This window comes from Mus pahari, chromosome X (genome assembly GCF_900095145.1).
Source record: "Mus pahari chromosome X, PAHARI_EIJ_v1.1, whole genome shotgun sequence".
Lineage (NCBI taxonomy): Eukaryota > Metazoa > Chordata > Mammalia > Rodentia > Muridae > Mus > Mus pahari.
Window position 1 is genome coordinate 86,390,043 of NC_034613.1, and position 15,533 is coordinate 86,405,575.

The 15,533-nt window shown below is 40.5% G+C and overlaps 2 protein-coding genes and 1 pseudogene across 5 annotated transcripts in view; all 3 read left to right on the plus strand.

The window, feature by feature from the left end:
* Eda (ectodysplasin A) overlaps positions 1–15,533 on the plus strand; it is a 365,333-nt gene that overhangs the window by 297,517 nt on the left and 52,283 nt on the right. The window lies entirely within an intron of this gene.
* LOC110313329 lies at positions 2,896–4,027 on the plus strand (annotated as a pseudogene).
* Positions 10,725–11,876, plus strand: LOC110313327 (endosome-associated-trafficking regulator 1-like). 3 transcript variants are annotated; one of them, XM_021187388.1, is made up of 2 exons: positions 10,725–10,806; positions 10,882–11,876. In XM_021187388.1, the coding sequence occupies exons 1-2, from the start codon at positions 10,725–10,727 to the stop codon at positions 11,874–11,876; spliced, it is 1,077 nt and encodes a 358-aa protein (XP_021043047.1). The 3 variants fall into 3 exon arrangements, with proteins under 3 accessions (XP_021043047.1, XP_021043046.1, XP_021043045.1); XM_021187387.1 differs by having other exon boundaries at positions 10,725–10,803; positions 10,873–11,876; XM_021187386.1 differs by having other exon boundaries at positions 10,725–11,876.

The window sequence follows — 15,533 nt, forward strand, 5'->3', positions numbered from 1 at the left end:
TCAACAATACGGAGAAGGAACTTACAGAGCCCACCTCCAGCAGGAAGACAAGACAACAAGTGAGGGAAGGGGTTGCCATCCCACAGTCACAACTCTGACCCATAACTGTTTCTGTCTGAAAGAACTGCAGGGATGGAAATGGAGAGGAGCCTCAGGAAAAGAAGGTCAAGCGACAGGCCCAAAGTAGGATCCAGGTCAATGGGAGATCCCAAGGCCTGACACTATTACTGAGGCTATGGAGTGCTCACAAAAAGGGATCTATCATGACTGCCCTCTGAAAGACCCAACAAGCAGCTGAAAGAGTCAGATGCAGATATTTGAACACAACCAATGGACAGAAGCAGCTAACTCCAGTTGTTGAATTAGGGAAGGCTGAAAGAAGCTGAGGAGAAGGGCAATTCTGTAGGAGGACCAGAGGTCTTAATTAATCTGGAACCCCGAGATCTTTCAAACACTGGACCACCAAATAGACAGCATTCACCAGTTGATATGTGACCCCCAACACACATACAGTAGAGGACTGCGGCGTCTGTGTTCATTCAGAGATGATGCACCTAACCCTCATGAGACTGGAGGCCCCAGGAGTTTAGAGGTCAGGTGGGATTGGGGGTGGGGGCATCCACATGGACATGGGTTTGGTGGGGAGGAGGTGTGGGATGTGGAGCAGTCAGAGGGTGGATGGGGAGGGGCAGGGAAAGGAATATGGAGTGTAAAAAATGAATTAAAAATAAAATTAGATTTAAAAAAGAAAGAAAGTGGGGAAGAGCCTTGAGCACATGGGCACAGGGGAAATTTCCTGAACAGAACACCAATAGCTTATGCTCTATGATCAAGAATTGACAAATGGGACCTCATAAAATTGCAAAGCTTCTGTAAGGCAAAGGACACTGTCAATAGGACAAAACAGCAACCAACAGATTCTGAAAAGATCTTTACCAACCCTATGTGTGATAGAGAGGTAATATCCAGTATATATAAAGAACTCAAGAAGTTAGACTCCAGAAAACCAACAGCAGATGCAGGCGAGGATGTGGAGAAAGAGGAACACTCCTCCATTGCTAATGGGATTGCAAGCTTGTACAACCACTCTGGAAATCGGGACTACCAGAGGATCCAGCAATACCTCTTCTGGGCATATACCCAGAAGATGTTCTAACTGGTAATAAAGTCACATGCTGGCAAGAACCCAGATGTCCCTCAATAGAGGAATGGATACAGAAAATGTGGTACATTTACACAATGGAATACTACTCAGCTATTAAAAACAATGAATTTATGAAATTCTTGGCCAAATGGATATATCTGGAGGATATCATCCTTAGTGAGGTAACCCAATAACAGAAGAAGTCACTAGATATGCACTCACTGGTAAGTGGATATTAGCCCAGAAACTTAGAATACCCAAGATACAATTTGCAAAACACAAGAAAACCAAAAAGAAGGAAGACCAATAGGTGGATACTTCATTCCTCCTTACAATAGGGAACAAAATAATCATAAAAGGAGTTACAGAGACAAAGTTTTGAGCTAAGACAAAAGGATGGACTATCCAGAGACTACCCCACCAGGGGAGTCATCCCATCATCAGCCACCAAACCCAGACACTATTGCACACGCCAGAAAGATTCTCGTGGAAGATGGCCTAGTCGGCCATCATTGGGAAGAGAGGCCCCTTGGTCTTGCAAACTTTATATGACCCAGCACAGGGTTCTTTTCTCATACTACAATAATAATGTTGTTCAAAAATGGCATAACCAAAAGACAACACTGTACAATATTCACAATATTCCTTTTTAACATTTAAACATAAATGAAGAAATATATATTACAGTGTATGCTATTATGCCATATTTACTCTCTCCCTTAGCTCCCTTGTTTGTATTGCTTTTCTGGGGTATAGCATGGGACAACTGACCTTTTATTGGCATAAAAGTATCTTGGATAACATTCCCATATTTCTGGGGGTTTTAGTACATTTTTCTAGTCACTGCCCATAACTAGACTTACTTTTTATTCCTGTTCCATAAAACCTATCAAAATGTAAGTGAAAGATGCCATTATAGAAATAATATTACATGTGTTTCAATTTTAAAGTAAATCATTAACCTTTAACACATTTTTAGTAAGAAAGTACAATGCATTTTAATACTGTAGTTGTAAGTCATTGGAGCAGTAAACTGGACTTTGGTTTCTCATTTGAGAATTAGCATTCACATTGCCAGTTTGCAGCCCACTTCCCATGAAATCTTAAACATGTTTATTAATCTCTCGGCTTCACTTGCCATAAAAATGCCAATAATGTTGATACTTCGCTGGCTAACTGTGGAAATTAAATAATGCTTTTTGAAGACTGATTTTCAAAAACCTGTAAAAATCTAAGTTCAGATTCCCTATATGCACCTGCCAGGTCTCTCTTTGGCTTCAGCCTTGAACTGCTTTTATTTCCTTTTGATCCTATATAAACACTTCAGAATCATTTCCTTATAGTTTGATCCACCTAATAGGCCCTATTTCACAATGTTTTTTTTCCATTAGAACTTGCTATGCAAAGCCCTAGTACCTAAGGTTTTTATTATTGCCTCCATACTCTTCTACTTTAATGCACTCTGAAACAGAAAAAAAAATAGAATTTTCTATTCTTTTATGCTCCAAAGTCAAACTCTTCTTTTGTCCTCCCAGTACCTCCACATATAATCAAGTAGAGAAAGATGGCTTAGGAGACCCACCAAGAACAAAGATGGAGTTTTAAGGAGATGAAAACTGTCGCTGGGCCACCCCTGGACAGCGCAGATGGGTGTGTGGAACTGGGCTGACCTGACAGACCTAAGGGTCTGACCGGCCTGCACTGTGCTGGTGAGAGACTAACGTGCTGATTCTGCAGCGCTGAGAACTGCTATGGAGAGCAGGTGCTACGGCTGCACTGTCCAGTTCACCCTCTTCAAGGAGTATGGCTGTAAGAATTGGGGCTGAGCCTTCTGTAATGGCTGTCTTAGCTTCAGTGCTCTGGTACTCCGGGCTGGCAACACACAACAGAAAGTCTGCAAGCAGTGCCACACAATCCTGACCAGAGGGTCTGACACTGCCTCCAAGTGATCGCCACCTCAGAACTATAAGAAACTTGTGGCAGCCTTGGAAACCAAGAAGCCCAGCACTTCTCTGAGCCAAGGGTGAGCCACAAAGACCAAGCCATCGCTGAGGGCCTAGCATGGCTTCGGCAGTAAAACAAGCCCAAGTCAAGCATAGAGGCACGGCTAGCCTCACTGAAGGATGAAGTCCAGGGCCCCATTCCTTCCACACAGGAGATGGAGAATCAGCTTGCAGCATTGCAGGGCAGAGTCCCACTTCTTCACACTTTGAGACTGGCACACCAGGCACCAGATCTCAGGACCCAGGGCCAGCAGACGCAGAATCTGCTAACAGAGTTGACAGATGAGGTGGCTATTGATGAAAGCTGTCAGCCAAGAGCCTCAGCCCCCTCTCCAGAGTGACCTCAACAAGGGAGCTACAAGAAACCAGCACACAAATACCCAGGGGCAGGCCACCCAGTCTCTCGGGGAGGAAAAGAACAAGCTGCTAGCTGAGGCAGCAGTTGAGCTACAGGAGAACAACCAGGCAGGAATAGATCCTGGCTCTTGCCAAAAGATTGGTTATGTACAGCAGAGTGACCCTCCAGGACGATCACCCCCAAGACAGTGATGAGGATGAAGAGACAGCCATCCAGAGAGTCATGTAGCAGCTCACTGAAGAAGCTGCCCTGGATGAGACAAGTGGCTTTAACATTCCTGAGAAACCAGCCCAACCCTGCAAGACAGAGACTGAGCCCTAGTTTCTGCTTCAGGGGCCCCAGGCTGAGGCAGAAGTACTCCCCTGGTGCTGTATCTGCAATGAGGATGCTACTCTGCACTGTGCTGGCTGTGATGGAGACCTCTACTGTGCCCAGGGCTTCTGGGAGGGCCAAGATAGCTTTGATCTTAAAGAGCATCAGACTTCTCCCTACCACCCCCGACCGCCTTGCCAAGAACACTGAGGAAAACCTAATGATCTCCTGAGGTGGTAGTGCCACAGCAACCAGCAGGCTGGGAAGAAACCTGGGCTAAGTCTCAGAGTATCCAGGGGACAGCAAACCCTGCTCTACGGATGGCAAGCACACCCCTTTGTGAGCTACCCGGTCCCTGGAAGGAAGAAAGATAATAACTCTGACAGAGGCCAGGTGAGAGGAGGAGTCACAGCCCTCCCCTAAGAGGCTGGCCTCAGAGACTGATGAGAAGAAGAAGAGACCAGACTGAAGCTAAGAGTGATACCTGAAATCTGCTTCCCAGGCCCAATCCTGGCTATAGTGGAGCTAATAAAAAGGAGATGAAAACTAAATATAAAAGGTTGAGACAAGATTCCAGCTTTTGTTTTAGATGATTGGTTCCCAAGGGGTTACTGCATTTTTAAACTAACTACTACATATAAGCCAGTGTGAATTAAGATCTTTAAATATAAAACATATCCCATGCTTAAACCCCCCGAAGCAATGTAAACTATCTAATTAATGTATCTACATTGATTCCATAGTTAAATGAACATATTTTAAATATATGCAGCTCAGTCAAAAGAAAGTATGAAAACTTCAACTGTGTGTGTATTTATTGTATTTATGTAGAGTGCATACATACATGTGTATTCAGGTGTACATGCCCAAGTAAGGACAAGAATGTTTTGTTCTGTGACATTTCTCGACCTTATTCCTTTCAGACAAGATCTCCACTGAACAAGAGCTAGGCGAGCAGCTAGCAAAGCCCCAGAAATCTTCTTGTCTCCAGCTTTCTCACATAGAGTGTTGGGGTTGCAAGCGCCCTCAGCCACACACAGCTTTTTAATATGGGTTCTGAACTCGGGTCATCAGTCACCTCAAATCAGACAGTATGGTGTACTCTGATTTTGATTTACTAACAAAATTATTTAAGGTGTTATATAAAATTACTGCTAGATACTGTTAATAAAGCTTATGTAAAATATGATTGAATATTACATTTAGACTTCTGTCCATTCCCAACATCTTTATTATATATATGAAGATATTCCACAATCTGAAGGAAAAAAGGATCCAAAATGTGAAGCCACTCTAGTCCTTACGTATTTTGGATAAAGATCAAACCTTTATAACAGTTCTGTAACACTCTGCTCTTTGTATGTATATGCTGATATTTTTGGCTAAAACCTATCTAGTTTATATTTGAGAACTTAGTAACTCTAATGTACTTAATTTGAAACTTATTGAAAACTTTTAATGACTACAGTAGCAATATGTGTTCCTTCTAAATCTGTTTTAGAAGCATTAGAAAAACATGTATTCTAACACAAGGAAACCATCAACCCAATCTCAGCTCCTACACACTGTCAATATTAACAATTAGATGAGTTTTCTAGATATATTCATTCACTTTAAGGTCTTAGAGTTTTAATGTTTTTGTTCTTCCTTCTTACTTTATCTGATACTATACATGCAATGGAAAGCTATAAGTCTATGTGTGGTCAATCATAGAACTAAAACAGTGGTTTGTACCACTAGAATTACAATATTCTATTGTTCGTTTAGATTAATTTTCCTGACCATATCTTCTCTCCCCTCAGCAAAAGACATACCATTTGGCTTGTATTTATGCTAAAAGCTACAGTGAATACAAATCAATGTTGCAATATTTTCTTAATACCCTTTGGGGGAAAAAATCAGAGACCTAGAGGCACACTATAAAACCAGAACTAAAAATCACTGTTTTAGTGTATTGATCTCCAACAAAGTACCTGATCATTTCTCCCAGTGGGTATGAAACAGGCTTCTGAGGGGGAACATAATGATTTGGAAACATCACATGTATCCATTTCACCTTCAGTCATAGGCTTCTTTCTGTTCTTAGGAATCTGCTTAACATGGGTAGTTTATAAGGGAGAGAAAAGAATCTAAATGTGAGTTTTGGACTATGTGCTGCATCTTGACATTTTTCTTTCCAAAATTCCCAGAGCTCTATACAAAAAACATTAACAGAAAAACAACTAAGTACCATGGACATTACAGAAGCTATTTTCTTTGTGCATGCTACTGACTGACAAATTCAAGGACTTTTGCATACTTTTTCTTCACTAGATACCAAATAGTTATATTTCCCTTTTCTTTCCAATTAACCTAAGTCATCTATTCAACATCCATCATTTTCAGAAATCGCAAAAATGGACTTTGCAATTTTTAAACCTATTTTTATGTATATGTGTATTTTTGACTGCATCTATGGCTGTGTACTATGTTTACACAGTACTCATGGAAGCCAAAGAAGGCATTGGATCCTGCCTTGAATCCCTGGAACTGGATCCAATTCTAGGCTCTTAACCACTGAGCCATCTCTCTCCAGCCCCTAAAATGTTTTTTTTTTTTTTTAGGGTTATTTATTTATTTATTTATTTATTTATTTATTTATTATGTGTAAGTACACTGTAGCTGTCTTCTGACACTCCAGAAGAGGGAGTCAGATCTAATTACAGATGGTTGTGAGCCACCATATGGTTGCTGGGATTTGAACTCAGGACCTTCAGAAGTGTAGTCAGTGCTCTTAACCGCTGAGCCATCTCTCCAGCCACTAAAATGGGTTTTTAATCATATGCTATATGATCCCAGTCCCAGCAATTGTTGAGACCTAAAAGAAAAATAAATACAAAAACCTCTTATTGCTATTCTAATGAGTTTCTCTTTCCTTTCCCTTTAGAAAAAAAAATGACACAATTAAAGTAGAAATTTGTAGCATGTCTTTTCTCTAACCTAACCCTATTTACTCAGCACTTCCAATTATATATATATATATCCAACTTCAAAGTAATATAATATACAGGCTAAGAAAGGACTCCTTAGAATTTCTATCCATAAACTGTTTTACACGACCTTCCTGGAATCATTGTTATATGAGATTCCATATAAGAAACAACAAAAATATAAGTTGGAATTGGATACCAGAAGATCACTTTCAATAATTTTAGATATAATAGTACTTATGTATTTCTATGATTTCAGTTTATTTTTGCTATATAAAATTACTGGATTTATGAAGCACCATATGATTATGTCTATTAAACAGAATGATTGTTACACAGAACAGTTAGGTAAAAATATATCTAGAATGCATATCTAATTTAGCCATTAATTGGTCATGATACTTAGATCAACCCTGCTTAATGTTGAAAGCAGAGGAAAGTAATGGCCTAACTCTAGTCTAACAACCATAAGGATATTACCAAGATCAATACATCAGGCATATATTGGATTATAGAGTACTTGCTTAGCATATGGGGGACCCTTTGTTCAATTCCTATTCCTATAGAAAATTGGAAAAGTATAAAGAGTTGCCAGAAAATGCTTTGTATATTAAACATTTGTACACATACAGATCTTCAGATGTGATTACATTTTCAGCTCAACATTCAAAAGAATATTCATTTCCTGTTCACTTCCCTTGTACTGTGAAGATATGACCACAAGGTCCTTTGTGCTTGTCTGTATAGTTAGAAATGCCAGCCTTTGTACAAAAAATATATTTTACTTGAGAAAAAGAATATTGTGTCACATTATCTCTTATAAAAATTAAAATAGAACATTTTGTTAAAATGACTAGACAAATATTATATGTGGTATGCACAAAACAAAATTTATAGGTGCCTGAATACTTTGCTTATTGAAATAAAATGAGGATTATGATAGTCATTTCCTTTTTAGTCTTTTTGAATTAATTAATACATGTATTATAGGACCCAGCATGGCATGATGTCTTGGTCTAGATGTGTATTATACAGAGATTCCATTGAGCTAATTAAACATATCCCACCAACTTAACATTTTGATGGTGAAAATGTTAACTGTCCATTTAACAACTTTAAAATATATATTATATTATTTTCCATTGTAGTTACTATATAATATAATAAACAAAATGTAGTTCCCCACTATAATCAAGACTTTTTAAAACTAAGTTTCTGATACATTTTTTGATTTGTGTGTGTGTGTGTGTGTGTGTGTGTGTGTGTGTATGTGTGTGTGTGTGCGTGCATGTACAAACACCACTGTACAGGTGTGGATTTCAGAGGACAACTTGCAGGGAGTTGGTTCTCTTCTCCCATCAGACAGATACTGCAGATCAAACTCAGGTCCTCAAGCTTGGCAGAAAGTGTCTTTGCCTAAGTCATCTTACCAAGCCTAAACTGAAACTTGTATATCCTTCGTTCGCTGTCTTCCCATTTTCATGTCTCCTTCTTGGGTGGAGAAGGTACCCATCTACCTCTTGCAACCCCTTTTCCTCTATGTTTTTATGAATTCCACTGTTTATACTCAGATTGTACAGTGTTTGCCTCTCTGTGACCTAGGGGAAAATATCTATATATAACTTTTGAAAAAAAACTTTGTTTTTAGGTAGATATAGATATATAGATATAGATATAACTGTTAACCCTCATTATATGTAGTACCCTCATTATATATGGGTACTACATGCATGTCTGGTGCTCACAGAAGTTAGAGGTCATCCCCCTAGCACTGGAGTAATGAATGGCTGTGAGCCATCATGTGGGTGCTGGGAAAACAACCAGGCCTTCTGCAGAAACAATATGGTTTTTTAACTGAGCCATCTCTCCAGCCCCCAGAATTTCCTTTTTAAAGTTGTATAGTTTGAGTTTATCTCTGTCTGTCTGTCTCTCTGTGACTCTGTCTGTCTCTGTCTCTCTCTGTCTGTGTGTGTGTGGGGGGGTCATACGGAGTTTAGAGGTCAGTTGAGGTGGGAGCTGGGGGCATCCACATGGAGACAGGGTGGGGTGAGGAGGAGGTGTGGAATGAGGAGCAGTGGGAGGGTGGATGTTGGCGGGAAATGGAATATGGAGTGCAAAAAGTAAATTAAAAATAAAATAAAATTGGAAAAAAAATAACATAGCAATTCCTTTGAATATGTAACCAGAAGTAGAATTCTTAGGCCATACAGTAAATTCTATTTGTAGGGTTTTGGTTTTGGGGGCATTGGGGGGGGGAGCTTCCATACTATTTCCCAAAATGTCCATATAATCTTTTTTTTTTTTTTTGGTTTTTCAAGATAGGTTTCTCTGTGTAGCCCCGGCTGTCCTGGAACTCACTTTGTAGACCAGGCTGGTCTTGAACTCAGAAATCCACCTGCCTCTGCCTCCCAAGTGCTGGGATTAAAGGCATGCGCCACCACGCCCGGCCCAATTTATAATCTTACTAACAACTTGTAAGGGTTCTTTTATTCTCATTTTCTCTTGTTTGCCAGCATTTATCATGTATTATGTTTATAAAAGCAACCCTGCAGTAGTAAGGCAGAATGTGGTTGCCATTTTTATTTTCACTGTCTTCATAGAGACACTGAATATTGTTCATGTACTTGTTGTCCACTTGTAGCTTTCTATTAAGGAATGTTTATTCAAAATTTGGCCTTACTGTGAATTGGGTTGTTTTGTTGTTGTTGAGTCCTTAGAGTTCCTTCTAGACTTTACCCCCTTCCTAGCTATGTAGTAGGTTATCCCTGCTCTCCATTGGTTCCTTTGCTGAGAGAAGTTCTCTATGTCATCACGAATACTTGTTCCCATCCTTTTTTATTCTAGCTGTCCTCATGCTGCGATGTGTGTCTCACTGTAGCTTTGTTGTTGTCTTGTTGGGTGTATTGTGATACTCAGAACTGAAGCCCAGTCTAGTTGGAGCTAGGGAAGCACCCTACCAATTGGACACATCCATAGCCTCATTGTAGCGCTGATTGACACTCTGTAATAGCTACGTATGCCGATCACCATTGGCCAGTTGTATCTTTGGAGAAATATAAAGACAAAGCATGATTAATAATAAACTAATTACAAATAAATATACGTCAAAACCTCAACTCATTTTTCAAATGAGTTATTACTGTTTCTGTAGTGACATAAGAAAGTCTAGGGTATGTTTCTCACTGTATGATTTTATGTTCAGTCATAACTCAGGTGGTTCTCTGATTTTGTGATGAATTTATAGCTCTGTTGCTTCTTGACAAATGTGAACCTCACTTTGCCATCTTCCTTTCTATTTCGTTTGCCTCCCTGTGGAACTAGATAGTCTGAACTTGAAGCAAGAAATCAATATTTCATTGCCATGACACTTCTATGAGGACCATTTCTTTCTGTCTTACATTTAACAAAGATGAAACAATATTATAGTCATAGAGGTATATCTGTGCCTTAACAGCTAACTATATATATATATAGATAGATAGATAGATAGATAGATAGATAGATAGATAGATAGATAGATCCTTTTTAATAATTTATTGAATTTCAAGTTTAGGAGTGTAACTCAGTGATTAGAATGTTCATGAGGCCTTGGGATCCATCTCCAGTACTGCTAAACAATTGATGGAATTTTGCCTGTAGAGTCTATTCTATGATGTTAGCTGGTAGAGCAACCTGTGCTTTTTCTGAACAGTTTAGTTATTGAATGCCTTAGCAAAAGGATCTGCTGATTACTATAAGATACCGAATCTCTGCCACAACAAAACTGTTACATATTTAAATCAAAAACCTTATCTCTCAACCATGGAATTATATTGTTTTGAGTAATGTTAAAGTTAATTTATTAAAAAAAACTACTTGACAACCTACTGCATCGAATAAGGCCAGGGCTGGTGACTGCTTTGTGGGCCATGGGGCCGCGGCCTGGTTAGGACACAGAGATGTCTGGCTACATGCGGCGGCGGCAAGGCGTGCCCCCACTATCACGGACAAGGAGCCTTGTGGTTCCTGATGACTTTGGCTATGGCTATGGCAAGGGGAAATGTACTAAACAAGGTCCATTGGGAGCCCATGAGACGCACTTTGAAGGTGGCAAACTTGAAGAACTTGAAAAAGCCAATCCATTCTCCTTCAAAGAGTATTTGAAAACCAAGAACCTCAGCCTGTCAAACGAAGACATGACCACCAGGCGAATTTACTGGAAGGAAGCCTCAAGGCACCCACTGAGACTAGAGCACAGCTCCCCTGCCTCCCAGCCCATGGGATATGGCCTGGAATATCAGCAGCCATTTTTTGAAGACCGAACAAGAGCCAGCAAACTCAAGGAGGAGGAAGAAAATGGATGGAATAGAACCCACCTGCCATCTGTCGTAGGTCAGACTCATAGAGCCATACAAAACTCATTGTCCTGTGGCACCAACCTTTCCTCTTTCTCCAACACATCAGCACTGGCAGGTCCCAAGTCTTTGTCCCCATGGATGCGGTATGACACTGACTCCAGGATCTTTCCAGCATTTCCAGCTAGGAATCCTAATGGAGACTTTGCAGCTCATGAAGAATCCCTAGGGGACAGACACCTGCGGATGTTGCAGATAAGTTATGAAGCACTGCAAGATGAAAACTTTAAGCTCAGAAGAAAGCTAAATGAGGTTCGGAGCTTCTCTGAAACTCAAACAGAAATGGTGAGGATGCTCGAACAGAAGTTGGAGGTGAAGATGATCAAGGAGGAGAATGACTACCATGACCTCAAGTCAACAGTCCAGCAAGTCGAACAAAACCTCGAACTGATGACCCAACGGGCTGTAAAAGCAGAAAATCAGGTCTTGAAGCTGAAACAGGAAATAAAATTGCTTCAGGAACAGCTCTCAAACTTGAGGCAAGAAAATGAAGCTCTGCAGTCAGGCCAGGATGCCAGCCTTACTGTGGTGAAGCAGAACATGGATGTGGCTTTGCAGAACCTCCATGTTGTCATGAACAGTGCACAGTCATCCTTAAAGCAGCTGGTGTCTGGAGGAGAGACACTGAACCTTGTTGCTGAACTCCTCAAGTCTATCGACAGAATTACTGAAGTTAAAGCTGAGGGGGACTCTTAAGCTCTTCCTGCCACCGGGTCCCGTCACCTCTGCGCCAAAGGCACCACACATCTTCTGAATATGGTCCTATCTATGCAGTCCTCACCAAAGCATTTCACAGCCTAAGCATGTGACTGGCCACCTGCAGTACGGGGCTCCTTTCCACCAATTGCACCTAACAGTTTACATGAAAAGTCTCACTGTTCGACAGACTCACTGATTTACTGGAAGACATTTTTATAAGACCCAGCAACTTTTAGAAACCAATAAAGCTGAAACACCAGTTGTGTAAGAAGTGTCTTTCACTGTCCTCTCAAATTTAGCTCTAGGATGAGGTCGGGCTCAGCCTCAGTTTTATCAAGGGGAACACTAAGTGAGCCAGTGTGCAAGTGAGCAGCCTGGACAGAGACGCCTGCCTCATTGAGGCCGCACCACTTGGTGGGTGCTGCTGTCTTCCCACCAGGACCATAGGACCAAGGTCACACACTGTGCACATTGCAAAGCTTCATACACCCTCTACTGTGTGCTGTCAGCTTTGGAAAGCCATTTGGGGCTGTTGGGTTTGATGCAGGTTAATGTGTCTGTGTGCCTTTTGCATAGTACAGTTTAGACTGGAATTAAAACATACACCCACCTGGGGGGGGGTTCAGCACCAGCCCATTGGGCTGGCTGGCTGGCTTTTGAAGGACAAGCAAGACATAAGCAGCACCCTGTGCTGTGCTGAGGGGTCAAGGTTTGGGAGCCACTTTCCTATAGGTTTTTTGTTTTTTAATTTTCCTTTTCCCCTCCTGTTGAGATTGGCAGCTTTCTTATCTAAATAAATCCTGAAGATCGTTTAAAAAAAAAACACTACTTGACATACCTAACTCATTTACACTGAGCCAAAGGCTGTAATAAGACCCTCAAGATATGCTCCAATAATAGCAATCATCTATTGCATTTCTACTGTGTTCCAGGCACTGTGGCAGGGACTCTCATCCTCACATCATCTGTCACATGAAGCAGTATTCTCTCATTTTACATAGAAAACCAGACAGCAACTTAAGATGTTAAATCATTTGAACAGAGGTATAAGTTGTAAGAAAGGGTACAAAGATAATCTTGTATTATTTACCAGCTCTGGGAAGATGTTCATTTGCCTTTCTGATGTTACCAGTCCTGATCTCCATATTGAAGTCTTCATGTTTACTTTCTATTGCCCAAGACTTGAGTCCGCTGTTTTTTTCCTTGTAGTTGTAAGTTGGGCCTTAAACACACCAGCACACTTTTTTTTTCTCTATTTCACATGATTGATATCTTTTTTGTCCCATAAGCTATAACATACATAAGTACTGACTGGCTGAAAGTTGAAGGTCTGGGAGAAGCAAGAAACAGCTATTCCATGGTCATGTGGGAGAAACATTCGTTGAATACAGATTTAATTATTAGAGGTCAGTCCATCTCTAGAAGCCTTTTCACCCTAGAAGCCTTTGTACCCTAAGTGTGAGTGATCCATGTCATTGAATACTTAAAGCAATCCTATGAAGTCATTATCATTTTCACTTTACAGATAAGCAAACTAGAGATCTGGAAGATTAAGTAATTTTTACAAAGATATACAACTAGTTATTTGGCAGATGTGGAAATTGATCCTAGGTCTTTTCCAAAGCTCTTTCAATTATCATACCTCCAGATGACTAAGCATAGTCATTCACTTGCTCACCCCTTGAAAGACAATATTATAATCAGCCTTGTGCTAGTGATGGAGCAACATTTGAAGTAAATGAACTGATGTTATCTAAGATGAGGATTATGAATGACAATACGAATCTCTCTCCTGAAACCACTGACACCATATTGTTTGGCCAAAGAATGCCAGTAAATAAAAGTCACCAGTGCATGACTGAGTTAGAACTTAGTGGCACAGTGTTCGCCTGCGATCCATAGATCTATGGGTTCCATTCTGAGCACTGCAAATAAAAAACATAATCACTAGTGCATAGAGCAAACACACACACACAGAGGGGGGAGTGCATTCTTGCCATTGTTTTTGAGACTTAGAGTTCTGCTATTGAAAGCTCCAAAAGGACCCTGCTTTCACCAATGTTAACTTCTACTCTACAGTAATTGTGAATGTCGAAACTTGTTTTAGACACAAGGAGCTAAAGTTTCCTGCCACTTAGTTCTTTTCTTAGAGAAAAACAAAGAGCTTTACAAACCTACAAAGAAGTATTGTGTAGAAAAGAAAGTTGGCTCAGACCGAAAATGATCAGTTTAACATTCAAAAAATTTCTAGTGCATGCCTCTCTAGTCTAGAAAAATCTCCATCTCTGAATTTCCTTAGAAATTCTTTTGCTATCATTTATCCCTTCAACTATTGCTACTGTCACAGATAACTTTAGAAGTTCCTGAAAATGCATTCTGAGGGTGTTTGGTTCTCTGCTGAATTATAAATAAATAAAAAGAATAGAAAATGTTCTGCTCTAAATTAATTGGGTCTCTGCATCGCATCATAGCCCCTCTTTCCGAAGCTCAGGAATCTTTATGGAAGAGAGGGCTGAAAAGATTGTAAGAACCGGAAGCCATGGAAGACTATAAGAAAGTATTTTGTGGCCATGACAGGGCAGCTGCACACATAAACACGGCCACTAGATCAAGCAGTCAAATTCTAGCACAGATGCTGGAGGGGAGCATGAAGTCCTGCCCTAGGTGAAGAGGCATTAGCAGTTGGTAGCTGCCAGAGAAGGACATGTCAGTTTTCTTCAGGAATGTGACCCTTGGCAGGTCATGCTGCAGCAGATGACCCGCATCCCTATGCACATACTGGCACTGAGTGTACTCATGCGTTTTCAAAAAGACAGTAATCAAAGATGGTAAAGCAAGGTGGTGGTAAACTGGGAAACATTTTTGGAGGTGCAGAAATTGGGAATGGAATTGACCAAACGCATACATGTATGGAGTTCTCAAACAGTAAAAGCTACCAAAAGCAAATACAAGAGTCCGGATATCTCACAAAAGCAAGGCTGAATGGTGGGAAAAGGAAGCAGATCGCTTTTTTAAAAGCAGTTCCAGGTGAGGTTTATTGAGAGAGAAAAGGACAAGGTGGTGGCAGAAAGAGCCAGGAGGAGGGGATTTTGAACTTGAGAGACACGGTGATGTTAGGCTCCAAGGGTTTCCTGTTGCATCCAAGATAACTCAGTAAGTCTGTACAGGATCCTCCCATCCAACCACAAGGAGGCACAGAAGAAAAACTGCTTAGAAAAGCCCATCTTTTATATTCAAAGGAAAACAGGCATGGGTAAGATTACAACAGGAACATTTTTTGCCAATACCTGTCCTACCTGTTCAAAAACTAATGCGAAAAAATCTATTTTTCCAACTGCTCTGCAGTTTCTTCTTCTTTTTTCTTTTTAAGCTTACTTAAAACATCAAATTTTGGATAGCAAAAACCATTCTCAACAATAAAACAACCTCTGGTAGAATCACCATGCCTGACCTTAAGCTGTACTACAGAGCAAGTGACAGACATGTAGATCAATGGAATAGAATTGAAGATCCAGAAAAGAATCCACACACCTATGGTCGCTTGATTTTTGACAAGGTTGCTGAAGCCATCCAGTGGAAAGAACCCAGATGACCCTCAATAGAGGAATGGATACAGAAACTGTGGTACATTTACACAATGGAGTACTACTCAGC

Bases quoted from the DNA above. Each gene is read 5' to 3' on its own strand.
- LOC110313327 (XM_021187386.1), top strand. From the start codon at position 10,725: ATGTCTGGCTACATGCGGCGGCGGCAAGGCGTGCCCCCACTATCACGG.